The sequence below is a fragment of the Littorina saxatilis genome, linkage group LG9, assembly GCF_037325665.1.
Source record: "Littorina saxatilis isolate snail1 linkage group LG9, US_GU_Lsax_2.0, whole genome shotgun sequence".
NCBI lineage: Eukaryota > Metazoa > Mollusca > Gastropoda > Littorinimorpha > Littorinidae > Littorina > Littorina saxatilis.
Window position 1 is genome coordinate 36,831,200 of NC_090253.1, and position 16,789 is coordinate 36,847,988.

Genomic DNA, 16,789 nt, shown 5'->3' on the forward strand with positions numbered 1-16,789 from the left:
TTTTCCCCGAAATCAATTTAAAAACACTTTCATCTTATTCCTTGTTGGTTCCTGATTCCAAAAATATATAGATATGATATGTTTGGATTAAAAACACGCTCAGAAAGTTAAAACGAAGAGAGGTACAGAAAAGCGTGCTATCCTTCTCAGCGCAACGAATACCCCGCTCTTCTTGTCCATTCCACGTGCACTGCCTTTGCCACGGGCGGTGGAGTGACGATGCTACGAGTATACGGTCTTGCTGCGTTGCGTTGCGTTCAGTTTCATTCTGTGAGTTCGACAGCTACTTGACTAAATATTGTATTTTCGCCTTACGCGACTTGTTTTTGGCTATGTTACTGCAACCACACCTATTTTTTTTTGGCCTTACTCTAACATAAAACGTCCAAAAAGACCTCAAAAACAAGAAAGCTAAAATAGACGGCTAAACAGCTCAAACGAGTTTTCTCACCAATCTCTCAGCCTTGTCTAAAGTGGGAGAATTAACCTCAGCAACAACTGTTTTCCCAGTAATATCTAAACCATCTGCGAAACTTTCAAACGTGTTGCCAAAAGGAAATCACCAGTTCACCGTAAAACCACAGAACGCATTAAGTCGGTTTGAATGGGTCCCGAGTCCAAAAATTGGGAGAAGTTTCAACCACTTTGGACCCCTTCCAGTAAGCTTTTATTATGCACTCGTACATTTTCGGATCCCCACAGGAAAAAAAGAAGAAGATATAATCACACAAACTGAAGATAACTTTCCTATTTTTTTCTCTCTTTTTTCGAAACCGCTGCCGAACAGACTTGCTTTGGGCGGACAACTGACACCGTTTTTCGAGAGTTATTTCTCTTTGTGCCACTTCCGGAAAAAAAAAGTCCCGCGATGCTAACATTTTGCAGACAACAAGAGTGTAATTGTGTTTCAAGTACTAGTGTTCTCAAGAACTGCTGACAAAATATACTGTCACATATCTTGTTTCGCTTTACCAGATATCATTCCATAGAACTCCCTTTGTCTGCGCTGTTTGGTTTGCGTTTGTTTGTTCTTATGTGTGGCGGTCTGGGAAATGTTATAGGGAACTGTATCCGATCTGTGTCGACGTTTTACATCGGGATTCAACTGATGTGGCTCTTCTGCGAGTTGCTAAGTATTAAATATTGTTGTTGTTGTTGTTGTTGTTATCAAAGCTGTTGGTGTTGAGGAGAGTGCCTTCTGTTCTGACACGGTTTTTTCTTCAAAAAAGCACAAATGAAAACAACGGCAACAGCAAAAGAAAGAAGAACATTCAGAAAATCGGTATACTTACGACCATTATTTTTTTCTGAATAGTAAAAGCATACATATCTGTCACATGCATTACACCATCTCCTACAAACTCTACAATTGCTGACAAAGAATTATCATACAATGATATAACTAACTTGAGGTGAAGGAGGCAAGTGCTCCGCATGCCAACAAGCATTTTCCGTGTGCCCATTCCCATACTATACTAGATCACTATAAAACCACTTGGCTTCATATTACATCCATCTATAGACACTTGCCTGGAAGTGAAGACTGTTTGGCCGTGGACCAAAGCCTCAGACACAATGCAGAGGTCAAGTACGGACCAATTGAGTATCAGGTCTCCTGACCCTATGCAGGTTAATTGAATTAGCATCACTATGCTTTGGATGTAAGTAAATACATTGGCCAACAAGTCTGTCTGTAGCTGTGCTATGCTAGTTATAGCTGCAGTGTTCCGCAAGTGCAGTGCGTCCTGAAAGAAACATTGTGTTTATCGCTCGTGTGCAGTGGAATACACAGATATGTCTGTAAGGGGAATGCAGACCCGCGGCAATGACGAGGATCAGACAGAGAGATGGTCTGACAGACAGACGGACAGACAGACAGAGAGCGACACACACACACACACACACACACACACACACACACACACACACACACACACACACACACACACACACTGAGATAATTGCCTCTTTACATTGACGTAACTAACTTCGTTAGCGGACACATCCAACAGATTACCCTCACGACACACACAGGCGGGGGGAGGGGGTGGGAGGACGTGTAAACTGTTTGACAAATCAGGGGAATTTCTGTCATTAGCCTCAGCAACGGTTCAGGGGGGTGGGAATTCAGAAATTCAACGACACAAACGACAGGAAATTCCATAATTTCCATGAGGTAACTGTGTTTGTCTGGTGATGTTATTTTCCCGGTTTCTCTCCCGCCCCTTGCCTCCCCGGCCATGGAAGCATCATTTCATTAGCACAGCGGCGGGTAGATGACCGGGTTAGACGTAACGTAATTGGGGGTAAAAGCTAAGTGAATAAATGGTCAAGAGGGAATTTGGAGGGAGGGTGGAGGGAGGTGGTTAGACGGAGGAAGGGTGGTGAGAGAGGAGACAGTGTTTTCCTGATCAGACAGATGGTGTTCTTGTTACCGTTGGTTCAGTACTGGAATCGTTTAGGGTTTATTCTATTTGTTGAACTATTCTTGTATGTATTGTCTATTTCCGCAAGTCTTTTTTACATTTAGTCAAGTTTTGACTAAATGTTTTAACGTAGAGGGGGGAATCGAGACGAGGGTCGTGGTGTATGTGCGTGTGTGTGTGTGTGTGTGTGTGTGTGTGTGTGTGTAGAGCGATTCAGACTAAACTACTGGACCGATCTTTATGAAATTTGACATGAGAGTTTCTGGGTATGATATCCCCGAACGTTTTTTTCATTTTTTTGATAAATGTCTTTGATGACGTCATATCCGGCTTTTCGTGAAAGTTGAGGCGGCACTGTCACGCCCTCATTTTTCAACCAAATTGGTTGAAATTTTGGTCAAGTAATGTTCGACGAAGCCCGGACTTCGGTATTGCATTTCAGCTTGGTGGCTTAAAAATTAATTGATGATTTTGGTCATTAAACATCTGAAAATTGTAAAAAAAAAAAAAATTTATTTAACGATCCCAATTTACGTTCATCTTATTCTCCATCATTTGTTGATTCCAAAAACATATAAATATGTTATATTTGGATTAAAAACAAGCTCTGAAAATTAAATATATAAAAATTATTATCAAAATTAAATTTTCAAAATCAATTTAAAAACACTTTCATCTTATTCCTTGTCGGTTCCTGACACCAAAAACATATAGATATGATATGTTTGGATTAAAAACACGCTCAGAAACTTAAAACGAAGAGAGGTACAGAAAAGCGTGCTATCCTTCTCAGCGCAAGTACTACCCCGCTCTTCTTGTCAATTTCACGGCCTTTGCCGTGAGCGGTGGACTGACGATGCTACGAGTATACGGTCTTGTTGCGTTGCATTGCGTTCAGTTTAGTTCTGTGAGTTCGACAGCTACTTGACTAAATGTTGTATTTTCGCCTTACGCGACTTGTTTTAATTTTAAGATCTTTATTTCTGTCCCTTGGTGGGCGTATAGTTACGTGTATCAGTCTGTTTGCTGATGTTGGCGTTATTGCTGTAGTGTGTGATTTGATAAGAAACAATTTTTGACGTGTGTACTTTCTTATAAGCGGAAGTTGCGAGATCGAAAACAACAGCCTCATCCGTTAAAAAACAAAATGTTCTCGACGTTATGTCGGCATTACTTTAGGGAAAACCTGCTAGATAAGGTTAAAGAGACATCCGGTTGCAACGGTAAGTCAGCCCAGGTTAGCTTTCTGGCACGGTATTGCAGGGAACAGAGATTGAGAGAATGACAAACACATACACATACGGAGGCAGCAGGCAATCTAGGTAAACACTGAGTACGAACTTATCTGAAAACTATACGGTGTAAGCAGCAAATACTTGCTTACATGTAGACGAGTACTATGCCATTTGCAGTCGTCCAGTTTCAGGCTCTGCTGTGTCGCAGATGGGTGGTGTTTGTGTGGTTAGCTACATAGAGCCTACTAAGCCTTAGCGGGACAAGGACGAAGCGGCCGACACCGTTGAAAAACATTGTACAGAAAAAAGACTGGACGTACAGCATCCACGTTTTGCAATATTCATTGCCCGTCACAGACCCTTGGACAACCTGCTAAACTTTCTTTCATTGAGAGGAATATATCGTCCAAATGCACTAAAAAAAGAAAAATTAAAAAAAAAAAACTCTCTACAAAATCATATTGACTTGCTCTGCCTCGAAGACAACAGAATCAAGCCTGACTAAATGAAGACAAGAAAGATAAAGAAAATAAAAGAGCCGTCAAACGCACTATCATCTCTCCCTATAGACACCGTAGTCGCCAGTCTCCTGTATCCGTCATAAGCCTTGCGCTTAATCAGATATAAAGCGATATCGCACTCTCTCTGCGGACGTTATCAAGCCATATCATGGCGGACCCATTACGAACGCTATTCATCAAAATTTCCAAGACTAGGCGCGGCAGCTGACGCGGGTTATTGAGAGGGGTCTCTCTCCTGGCATGCACTCCTTTGAATTCGTATCAGATTTTGGATCCGGAGTAAACCTGCCATATTCATTCTTGCATAAGGGAACTTAATCAACCTGAAAGAAACCCGTCAAAATTAGACAGATTTTATGCAATGCGTGCTGGTAAGTAACAAATGTAATGCGTAAACATTCAAAGAGCGGCTGCTGACCTTGAAAACTAGCAAGCGTGTGGCTGTAAAATGATCATTCTTTAACAGGCAGGGTGGAATTCCACCAAAGAGAGAATCTGACTGCATGTAACTTCATCAAAAGGAGCTAAGAAAGTGTTGGCATATTTGAGGATTAATTTTAATGCCACTGCAAACTGCCACTATCAGTTCATTCGCAGCCTTTAAATGAGATTACAAGCACACAAGAGTGCGTACCGGGTAGGTCTTTGCGGGTAGATACCTGACGAGTCTGGGTTGCTGTTCTGTGCCTACCCCTACGGTTATTTGCCTCTGCATGTAGGTAGCTAATTATAATGTCATCTGTACTAATAAAGTCCAACATGCCTACACTGTTTACGTAGCTAGGCACTGCATGCTCTATGCTGAATCAAATGTGCGTACTTTGCTCCGAATATAATGTACTTTCATTTCTGCAAGGCGAAGGGAAACTGTTAATATGTTTTCAATTATTAAAATACAACTAGACTCTGTCGATTACACACAAAATAGTGGTGTTACACTGTCAAAAACATAAAACATCACGCGCTAATTTTCAAGAAATTCTACACGACACCACACCCGTATTCAATATGACTATGCTTCACTATTGGCAAAACGTTGAAGAGTACTGAAGACTACTGAAAGGCCACATGTCACTTATGTTCCTGAGCACCTGAACGGTCCCAGGATACCACACACAATTTGTTTACTCTAAAATCTTCCTGTGATAGTGAGGAAAAGTCATATCCGTCAGTCTGTTCTGCTTTGGAAACATCACCCGGCGACCGGACGATAACACAGCCTGCTTTTTTGTTTAACCACAAAGCCACCCACATCTTGCAATATCATTCATCCATCCTCCTCGCAGCCGTTATCGGTTTCTTTGCTCCTTATCTCCGTCCCCGACACTGGATTACCCAAGTTGACAGGCCCTCTCTTTTGGCGTCGTAAATACCGCGCATGCCTAATCGCCATACCGAAAAATTCAAAGCACCATCTATCACCAGTCGTTCCCGTTACGTTTTGCGGCGGCTTTGGGGCCGGTGTTACGATTTCATCTTTCGCCTGTGTACATATTTCCCCCTCGACATATCCTCAAGACTGAAATGTTGTTTCCTGGTAAAATTAAGAAGTGAAATTATTTATGGACGAAAAGCATGTCAATTTCTTGCATGTGAAGAAAATTGGTGGTAAAATTTAATAGATTTCACCCCCAAAATCGAATTCTTCGAAAACGTGTACTGAGTGGTTACGTCCCTTGAGTAAGAAGGAAAACATTTTAGGATGAATCAAATTTCTAAGTTAAATAAAACAAATTGGTTGGACAAATTTGGCCCCATGAATGTAAGGTACACAAGGTCGCTCATCAGTACTATCGAAGGGTGTTTTTTTGTTCAGTGTAGAGTTTATACTAGATCAACGAGGCCGAGAAGCGAAATATCAACACGGCGAAAGATGAAAACGTCACACCGGTGGCATGAATATCACACGGGGTGGATGATCGGGGACACTGGGTGAGGGGACTTGGGGCTAGCGCGACATTTGGGGAAAGCCCCGTGTCGTCTCAATTTCAAATGTCTCAACCTGACCCCTGAAGGTATTAGGCGTAATTCTGACGTACGTTGGTATGAAAGTGAGCCGCGTTTATTGGCCGGGTAAGCTGGCTTTACTGTACTGACTGTGCAAGACTGTTACTGCTCTAACAGACGACATTTTCTGCTCTAACAGACGACAGTTTGTTTCTGGCTTTGGAAGAAGAGGAAGGTTTCGTGAGAAAGGAAGCAGGTGTGGTTTTGCCTTGTTTCATCTTTCTTTTCTTTATTTGGTGTTTAACGTCGTTTTCAACCACGAAGGTTATATCGCGACGAGGGAAAGGGGGAGATGGGATAGGGGAAAGGGGGGAGATGGGATAGAGCCACTTGTCAAGTGTTCCTTGTTCACAAAAGCACCAATCAAAAAATTGCTCCAGGGGCTTGCAACGTAGTACAATATATGACCCCACTGGGAGAATGCAAGTTTCCAGCACAAAGGACCAAACACCTCCCACATACTGCCCGACCAAAATCCTTACAAACATTGACCACATTCTATACAAGAACCACAACAGGGTCAAATGAGAAACAGAATCCGTTAGTCGCCTCATACGACATGCGGGGTGCAGAGAAATAAGGATGTGGAAAAGAAGACTTTTGGTAAGTGAAATAAAGGTGATGGATCCAGTCAGGTAGAAATAAGACAACAAGAAAAGAATTGGAAAACTGCAGGGAATAGTAGGGAGAGTTTTCTTGGAAGGAAATATAGGTGAAAGGACTGGTAAGGCAGAAATAAGACAAAAGAAGAGAAGAAACAGAACCGTTTGTCGCCTCTTACGACATGCTGGGTAGCATCGGGTAAATTCTTTCTAGTCCCAACCAATATGGGACTCCCCCTAACCCGCGGGGGGTCCTTGTTTCATGATCATGTTAGATTCTGAAACTGCCGTTCTAATTGTCAACCGAAACTAGAGCTGTGCATTTAGGAAAGACAATTTTTTTAAACTAAATTTTCAATTCTTGAAGAAATCATTTTATCGACCAATCAATAAAAATTGAAAAAAAAGATGAATCCAACCATTTGATCCGATGCAGCAAGACTATATTCAGCAATTACCCAAAACATGTAATACACCTGCAACCGAACGAGCTTCAGGACAGATTTGTCTAGATGTAATTCACATTACGCTCATCCCGCTATCTCAGCAAAACTCTACCAACAAACCGGCAGCATATATTTCAAAAGCGCTAAATTTCAAATCTTCTCACCACAGAGTCGGATATTTTCGTCTCCGCCGATAAGAAATCCACACAAAATTGTCAGCCATGATTTACGAGGTGACTAAAGCTACTCCACGCAACTGAAGAGTCTCACAAATAAGGGGACACCACCGGCTAATCCAGCGCCATAAAACGAGAAATTCTCCAGACGATGAGTTTATCGCGGATGAACTAAGTGCACACTCCAGAATTATCAGAGCAGACCTTCTGTGCGACCCCCACAGGAGAACGGAGCCTGAATATCTACATTAAAAACTCTGGGGTACAGAGGATGCGTATCAAGGCTGACAGAGATTCATTGCTAGTGTTGGATCAACGGAAATATGGTCCGATAAATGGGAGACAAACTTCCGTAGAATGAAAGCTATAGCTAGGTGTATATGATTGCATGCATGTATGTAATGCTGTATAGGAGGGGGAAAAGACCATGCGTTGTGATAGACAAAGTGAGACAAGAATGGAACTGAAGAAGATTTCAAGAAACTGATTGGACAGATGTATTTAAGGAACGCTCATACGAGAACACGCACGCACATGCAAGACACAGCTCGGCACAGACACACGCACATATTCAGACACACTCAGTCACTCACGCTAATATCCTGCCACAAAATTCGGATTGCTGAGTGTAGTACCCCCCCCCCCCCCCACCCCCCCCCCCCCCCCCCTACACACCACTTCAACCTTAATCTCTGTATCACATCCGTCCCACAACACCCCCCCCCCACACACACACACCACAAAAAAAAACATCCACACGATTTCTTTATCCTCATGTACTGTCTGCGAGGGCAGCTATCTTTTTGACGGTCACGCATAAACACAGACAGACATCATCATCATCATCATCATCACTACCACCACAACCTTCACCACCACTACACATAAATTATCATCAATCTTCTCCTTATCATCATCATGGTCGTCGACCTCCTCCTCCTCATCCTCTTCATCATCATCATCATCATCATCATCATCATCATCATCATCATCATCATCATCATCACCATCATCATCACACACACACACACACACTCACACACTCACACACACACACACCACCACACACACACACACAAATCATGATCAAAAGTACTCACTGCGAGGGTAGTTTTCCTTGGGAGGGTCAGACACCACAGCGCCCCCGGGGCCGGGGCTGGTGAGGCCTTGAGGGATCATCTTTTCCACCCGGGACACGAAGTGGGTCAGGTTGGCCACGGCCACGTCCAGCTCCTTGAAGGACACGTTCAGCTGCCTCACGTCGCCGCGCGTGTGGTTCAGCTCGTAGCGGAGCACGTCCAGGTTGGAGTTCATCATGGACAGAGCTTCCTTGGTCTGCACCACGTCCGTGTTCAGCCGCAGCAGCAGCTTGTCGATGGACTGGATCCTCGACGTCGTGGACGACGCCTCGTTCTGCATGGCGAGGGACTGCTCCTTGTCGCGGTTGAGGTGCAGGAGGTACTTGTTCTCGAAATCTTCCAGCCGCTCGTCGATCATCTGGCTCACTTCTTTCGTGAAGCGCTTCAGGCATTTGCAGCGCCGGTTGCGGCGTCTCTGGCGTTTGGGCTCCACGTTGGTTGTGGCTGTGTTGTTGTTGTCGGTTTTGCCGTGTTTGTTGTTGTCTGATGACGAAGAGGCGGTTCTGGTGACCTCTAGTGTGCTGGAGAGAACATCGTTAGGACTGGTGCTGGCCGCCAGGAAGAGAGGCAATAAGAGGGCAAGGAGATACAAGGTACTCAGGTTGGTGAAGAACGCCATGGTAATGCAGTGGAGTAAATCCTTCAATATCGTTCAATACAATTACTGTTTTGACAAAAACGCCAAACTCTGCCTTATGTTAGCAGTTCTACAAATGAATCCCCTTTGAGAAATCAGCAAAAGCTTTGCACAGGGCAATTTCTCAACGTCTGTGATATATTACTGTAACGATTTGGTTGCCGTACCCTGGTTTAACCCCGCAATCCACCGGCGTGTGTAGGTGTACACTTCCTGCACTGATCGGCTAAACGGATGAGGGGAAAACAGCAAGTGATGAGGGCTGACACAGATTCGATGCAAACATCCCCCTGGGAGAGATAACGAGCCAGGACGATGGGTTAATGGCGCACTCTCTTCAAAGCACTGACCGACCCGCCTTCAAGATGGAGATGTGTGGATGGTAAAGTTCTATTTTCTCACTCTTCAAACGTGATAGTAAACAGATGCGGTCCAATCACAGTTTCACAACTCAAAGTGCAGAAAATGTTTCCCTGCTGAAAATAGAATTGACTAACTTGACTAGTTGACGGGCGAATACTGATAACAATTTTTGTTTTAAATAGTTCAAAGTGAAAAGTTGTCTATTTGCTATTCAAACACAACCAGGGTAAAAACGAAGAATGGTAAGGCGAGATTCTGAATACGCTCAGAAAGTTCAACAACTCTTGCGTAAGCGGGAATCATTCACTGACTTCTTCTACAAACTGCAACTCGTCAGCATCAGCTAGCCTTGCCAGCTGATCCCATCTACACCTCGACGCGAGAACTGACTGAGGTTCCCGCTCGTTCTACGACTGGTAGGCAGGTTGTCGGCAGACACTGACAATCTTTGCTGCGGATCCTCGGTTCTGCTCCCTGCGCTCAGTGCGAGAGAATTGGCCCCACGCTGCTTGTAAAGCTTGTAGATGCAACCCGAACACAGACCCGAGCAAATCTCTGCTTCTTGGTACGCTTCCAAGCAATCAGGTAAAAGGCGTTGAGGGCGAGGAGAGAAACAAAACCTGACTACCCCTCAAACACAATCACACAGCACACACACACACAGCTCACTCAGGGATCTTTGACAGTTCCACACAACCAACAATGTAAATCCCTGGATTCTTCTTCGGCTTTCAAGGCAGGAAAATAAGAACAGGAAAAAACCCACTAATCTCTTTCTCCTTAATGTCTCGAAAAGAACACACACTGCGAAATAACAAACGAAGGGGTCCAGTTTCAAGTGGTAAAGAAGCGGCTTACTCCTCACAGCAAAAACAATGCAAACTCCGCGCGATGTATATCCTTGATTGTAACGGTGTTTGGTGTCGGTTTATTTACTTTAGGTGTTCTTCTTTCGCCAGATAATTTCCCGTCGCTCACACAGATGCAAATTCCAACTCCGTTCAAGTAAAAATTCTGGAAAGTTCTCGAGCACTTTCTTTTTGACAGCGTTTTCCTCCACTGAGAAACGAAAAGAACTTGTGTGTTCACGGCTACTTCCAAGTGTAGGTGTAGAGCTTGATAAAGTCAATTAGCGGGAGATACTTCTCGTTAATAAACTCGATCGGTCTTGCACTCTACCGGAAACACTCCCTCGTTATGCGTGACGTCACGGTAATTTCCGGTTTGAGTGCTTGTTGGACTGTTGGTGTCTTCTTCCCTCTGTTAATCAGTGCGAGTTTTCTGAAACAAGAAAGGAAAGCAAATGTAAACATTGAATTACAAGCTGAACAGTTGTACTATTCGGCAGTAGATGGAGAACACAATTAGTTGGGATTTGCCTGCGTGGCCGTAAACCTTGTTTCACAACTTGTGTAATTGTGCTGCAGTAGCCGACGAGTAGGATCGTGTGTGTGTGTGTGTGTGTGTGTGTGTGTGTGTGTGTGTCTGTGGGTGTGTGCGTGCGTGCGTGCGTGCGTGCGTGTGTGTGTGTGTGGATACAAACATAGGCAGCTAAAGGAGACTAACAATCACAAGCTACACAAGAAATCCTTATTCTGAATTTAAGTAAAGAACTATACATTATGATTCATCTGAAATAATATATACATGTAACACCATATTCACAAACACCTGTCCAAGCGACTGATCCTCCGCACAAAAAGTCAGCTGATTTTTCGCCGATGTAACGGCCACACCATAGATCAGCACATCCAAGTGCAAATATCAAAGAGGTAATTAAATTCATTGAGAACATTTTGCATTAAATTAAAAACATAAAGGCAACCCGGCAATACCGCAGTAAGTGCAAGTAATTGCGAAAGTCCGTCATCAGAAAAGAACAAACAAAACGGCGCAAAACTATTGATGAAATGCAACGAACAGTCTATTCCTCAAAATACCAGAGGCTATAATTACGAGGCAGAGCAGACATTGTGCAGCCGCGCTGTGTGCACACCACTGTCGAGTTCTCAGAGACAGCTATTAAAGATAATGTTAACACGTGCTTAGTTACTACAGAAAACATAATTAGCGCCGGCTAATGATGACTGAACGCCACCCGTTTCAGTCACATGAAATATTGTTTATCAAATGATGTAATTACAATGCAATAAAGTATTTAAACCATGAGTCTGCTTTAAGTATGAAAAGCACAGTACCACCATGGAATAATCTTAAATACTTGCAGCGCGAACGTCAGGTAAGCACAAGAGATAATAAGGTTCAACACTTACAGTTTATCGGCGTAAGTATCACCCGAGTCACGAAGAACTTCATTACTCTTTAAGTTCACCGAACTTCTAATGTTTAAGTCCGACTTCTACCACGTTCTGAATCAAAGTGTAGCAAATCAGAGATCGAGGAACAACTTAGAACGGAGAGCGAATTCGAAAGCCACCCTCTCCCGACCACGATGCCTATTCGAATGCTTAGGTAGGTGAGGGGGCCAGCCAAGACCAGCCGCTGGCAAACAGCGCGTCCCGACATGGACAAATCCTCAAGGTGCACGGTCTGGATGCTGTCCAAACAGTTTGTTGACGGGATCCGCGCCGAGTGTGGACCCGCGCTGTTTACGGCGATTGTTGCCATTTGTGGACATACGGCTGTGCTCCGACAAATACTTGATGCTTGTCTGTTAGAGCAAGATTTGACACACACAAGAGAGAGGGAGGGAGAGAGAGAGAGGACCCATGGAAAACCCCGAGGAGTGACCATGGAGGAAGACAGGGTAAAGGTGATAGGGGATGAGGGATCACGAGCCAAACTAGAGCATTCAAAGCTACTAATGCCACAGCTGACACCTTTGTCGGTAACCTTCTTAGGACTGTTTTGTTTTATCCTTGCACAGGGGTTTGGCATATAGACTACTCTTCCTTTTCCAGTGCGCAGTTAGAGGAAAAAAAGGATCGACTCCAACCTGCTTGGTACGATTTTGATTTGGACTTCGGTTTGGTCTTAGATGGCAAGAACGCAACCTGCCAGAACCATTCCTCACTTCAATCTGCCACCCATCCACCCTCGTTTGCTTAATGTCTTTTCTCTTTCGTCTTTTCTTTCCCGGGTTATGTTCTGTTAATATTTATTTTTTTTTACCGTGTGTACATTTCACTCAGTGAGTTCAGTTACACTGTGGAGACTATATTAATCTTGACACAGGATGGTGCCGCTGACACACAGATAGAGGGGAAGCTAACAAAAAAACAAAAACCAGATGAGGACTGGCTTGCCGGGTATATCATATGTGCGAATGATTTAACGGTGCATTCCTTCCGGCGTAAACGATTATGCTCACTGCCACAGGTCTGTCCGGGCTTTAGAACGGGATACGAGCGTCCTTCCCCTTGGATACATACCAACACCCAACAGCCTGGCTGGCTGTTTCCTGTGCAGAGTCGGAATGAATTTCAAAGACAGGCATGGGTGTCAGTTATGGAAGTGATCCAGCATGACATGTCCCACTCTGCACAGTAAGCAGTCAGGCTGGGATTCTGGTGGTGTGTGTTCAAATGCAAGGACGGACGTAATGCCTGCAAAAGCATATTTACTGAATAGGTTTCCGGATGTTTTACACAGAATTGCACCGTTACAAAAAAAGAGTATAAATAAGAGAGAGAGAGCAGGAAAAACAAAGGGGGTGACGTAAAACGGGATAACTAAGAGGGGGAGGGGGTCATGTAAAAAAAATTAAAAAAATTAAAAAGGACACAAGGGACGGGGGGGAGGGGGAGGGGGGAGGGGGAGGGGGAGGGGGGGTGGCTGGCAGACGGATTGAGCAAGTGACGATGAGGCGAGAAAAAGCGAAGAAAGAAGCAACAGCAAACCTGCACTGTACAGGGCTTTGCTCACTCTCTTGTCTCCCAACACGGCGGCTATTGCCCAACAAGGAAAAGAGGACAGATTAGTCTTACGATGTCCAAACCTGCCAGCCACAGAAGCCGTTGCCAAGAAGCCACACCTGTCATCTCAGGAGCGCCTCCGGACAGCGGTGACCTTGCGGACAGCCAGCAGCGAGGGTCATCTGACCACAAAGGAGAAAGGCATACAAACAGACCCTTGCCGAACCCCCCTCAAGGTACCGGCCATGAAGCAGGCGACTTTGACACGTTCGCGAAATTCCAGGCGCGGCCCCGCACATCAGAAGCTAACAATCGCATCGAATGCGGCGAACAAACCTGCTGGTCGCGATGGAGTTCCGAAGATTCCTCCCCCTTCTAAAGCATCTCCTGCGACCAGCGCAAGGGCTTAGTTTCGCCTGCCTAGTATTGTAGCTGTTAAAGCGAGAGACTTAACCTAAGGTGAGATCTACGTTGCTGGGCGAAGTGGCAAAATGGCTGAAACCCATACCTTTCACGCATTCCTGGCTTTGCATTGATGTCCAGGTGAGGTTCGAATCCACGTTGGGTCAACAATAACGAGGGAGCTGAAGGTTTGCGAATGCATGCTCCCCGGTCGATGGTCTTGATTGCTGTATGCCACTCTAGGGCAAACATGCTCGCCCAAATTGGACACAGAATGTACCGAAAGGCATCAAGCTACGAAAATATACCTCACGCAAACGTGGATTAATGCAACACGATATTGAACAACCCTCCACGCCTTTCCTCGAAGCAGGAAGCATTCCTTTCGCGTATTTGGATTAATGCGTGATATCTAGAAAAATGTCCACACCCGTTCACGGAATGAAAACATGCCTTACGCATAACTGAACGAAGTTATAACACATAGAGCAAATCTCCACGCCTGATTCGGGGAAGGAAGCATTCCTCGCGCATTGTGAGGATCAATGCATCATTTCCAGCGAGCTTACTCCTATTTTTGAGGCGGACAAAGTTAGCTCTCACATGCTCGGATCATAATGCATGATGTCCTCTCAAGTTCCACGCCTGTATAGATCTATAGGGGAAGCAAACGCATTCCAACATATATTGTGTAAGATTACGCCTATTTATGTTGTAAGGGATAATACAGCTCAAGGATGCATGGATCAATGTGGCATGAAGGTGCTCGCCTATCTTTGCAAAGAAAGTAAAATGTGTGAATTATTTAACAAAAATGCACACGCCCTTCCCCCCCTTCATGTTGAAAATAGTGTATTTTGACCAGATTCGTGCGCTGAAAAGCAGGAGGTCTTGGATGTCTACTTTGGAGTAAGTTTAAAATAAAACATAAAAAAACTAATAAAGCGCTCATTGGGAAAACTCGTGAGAACTTAATGACACAGTCAACACAGGAACAACAGAAATCCATACAAAAAGAATGAAGTCTTGCAAACAAAGTTCAAGTGTTTGAGCCCATGCAGTATGTATTAGGTACATATTCCACAATAACATACAAATCGAAAGTGATCAATACCGCTTTAATTACCTTCTTCAAACTAAGAACACAATCCAGCACGTTTGCAAACACATTCAAAGAAAAGAAAAAAAGAAAACGAGGAAGGAAGAAAACAAGCAACAACAACAAAAACCAGAGAGAAAAAAAGAAACTAACTTTCATGTGGATTTCTGACTTAGAACTAAACAGAGCACATTTAAGCTTGTGTCCTGCAGCTGGCGCAAGCCATATATTAACTCTAAACGCAATCCGCACAGCAGCGCAAACGACTTGTAGAATTGAACTTGAAAATGGTGGCATGCAAATTGACACACGGTCTTCCACGCGGCCAATGCCACGGTCAGAGCCGAAGAGTATTTAGCCGTTCAACAGCAGACGAATTCAGCCCCGCGAGCTTTAACTCATAAATAATACTATTTAATAAGAAACATTAACTACGATTCTGAACAATTATCGCACGGCTATTTGCGGATTTCGTGCAGAAAAAAATAGGCCACGGTCATGTTTAACTTGAACAGAAATCGACAAAAGTTTTTAACACCAACTTTAGAATTTGTTGAATTACATGCTGGCAGGAGAGGGCTTTTGTGTACTCACGTGGCCGTGTTGACTTACTTAAAAAAAACGTCAACGACACAACATTTTATTTGCAGAATTAACACTTTCAGGGGACCAGTCTTCAAACATTCAGCATGGCAAGCCGACGGCTCAAGCAGCACATGCTCTGCTAGCTAAACTGATACCCCACTAAAATCATTAGAATTCTTAAGAACCGATTTTGTAGAATTAAAGGTAAGCGGGGTAGAATTTCAATACACAGACCATGCTAAGCCAAAGAGACCGCAGACGCCGCAAACCGATTATTTTCAATTTTGGCTCCGCGCGAGTTAAAACCGTAACTTTACACAAGCCTTCTGCAGCGACGTGACTTTTTAGAATTCGTTGCGTGAGCCAACAATTCGCCATGCCTTTGCAATATAATAAGGACGAAAGGCTGAGCTTTGAGCAATAGTTTACTTCTTGCTCCCACACAAACACGTGTCTGCTGTTGGCTGTCTAAAGAAAATGCGATGTGCGGGTATGATTATATGTAGGTCCAAATATTTGGCAGTGTGTGTTTAGAGAACATCTTTTTATCTAATTCGAGAGTGGTTCCCAAAACGACAGGCTCTAAACAGCTGCCAGCCTGATGTTTACAGAACGCTTATCTTGTCATGTCTGTCGTATTTTTCTTCGACTCGTAGAATCAAAATGTGGCCACGACGTCCATCAAAACACATTCACGTTCTATTTTCGTTGCCTTTTCTCTCATTAGCCATCGAGGCAGGTTTACAAAGCGTGAGGTTGGCTGCATCAGTGAATAATACCAATAAAAAATGTGATTCGTAAGGCCAAAAACCGAATATTACCGTTCTCAGCCGCTCTTCTTTTCGGGTTAACTCCGTTCGAAACAGAAAGTGGCCAAAGTGAAACTCGGTGCATACACTCAGTGGTCTGATTTTGTTATTGGATATGGACCTAACTTGTCCGCTAAAAATTCCACAGTGTTACCGAAGAGATTCTGTCCCGATCAGCCAAATAGGTTGAAGGGAAATGAAAAACCAACTGCTCTAATGTGGTGACATTGAGATTGAAGGTACTTTTAACGTCATCAGTAGCAGCAGTCGCTAATTCAAGACGTGTGTTGGTTATATGCTTCAATTTATATTAATGTTGTGACTCAGTAAAAGCGCAACGCTCTTCATATTCTTCACCTCGCAGACATTTGGCTTGTCTCGTAAAAATATCAAGATTGGGTCGGTTGGTCGGTTGTTGATTTTTAACGTCGCTGCAACCTTCTAGGCTATGCAGAACTTTTTCAAGA

The 16,789-nt window shown here is 44.0% G+C and overlaps 1 protein-coding gene across 2 annotated transcripts in view; it reads right to left on the reverse strand.

The window, feature by feature from the left end:
• LOC138975931 (fibrinogen-like protein 1) overlaps positions 1-16,789 on the reverse strand; it is a 97,400-nt gene that overhangs the window by 70,995 nt on the left and 9,616 nt on the right. Inside the window, exons 1-2 of one of the 2 annotated variants that reach the window (XM_070348697.1) lie at positions 11,826-12,011; positions 8,514-10,833 (exon numbers count right to left, since the gene is read on the reverse strand). In XM_070348697.1, the coding sequence (XP_070204798.1) occupies positions 8,514-9,171 (658 nt within the window). In that variant the 5' untranslated portion in view covers positions 9,172-10,833; positions 11,826-12,011. Of the gene's footprint in view, positions 1-8,513; positions 10,834-11,825; positions 12,012-16,789 lie in introns of those variants that run through there. The other variant, XM_070348696.1, reaches the window with a different exon arrangement.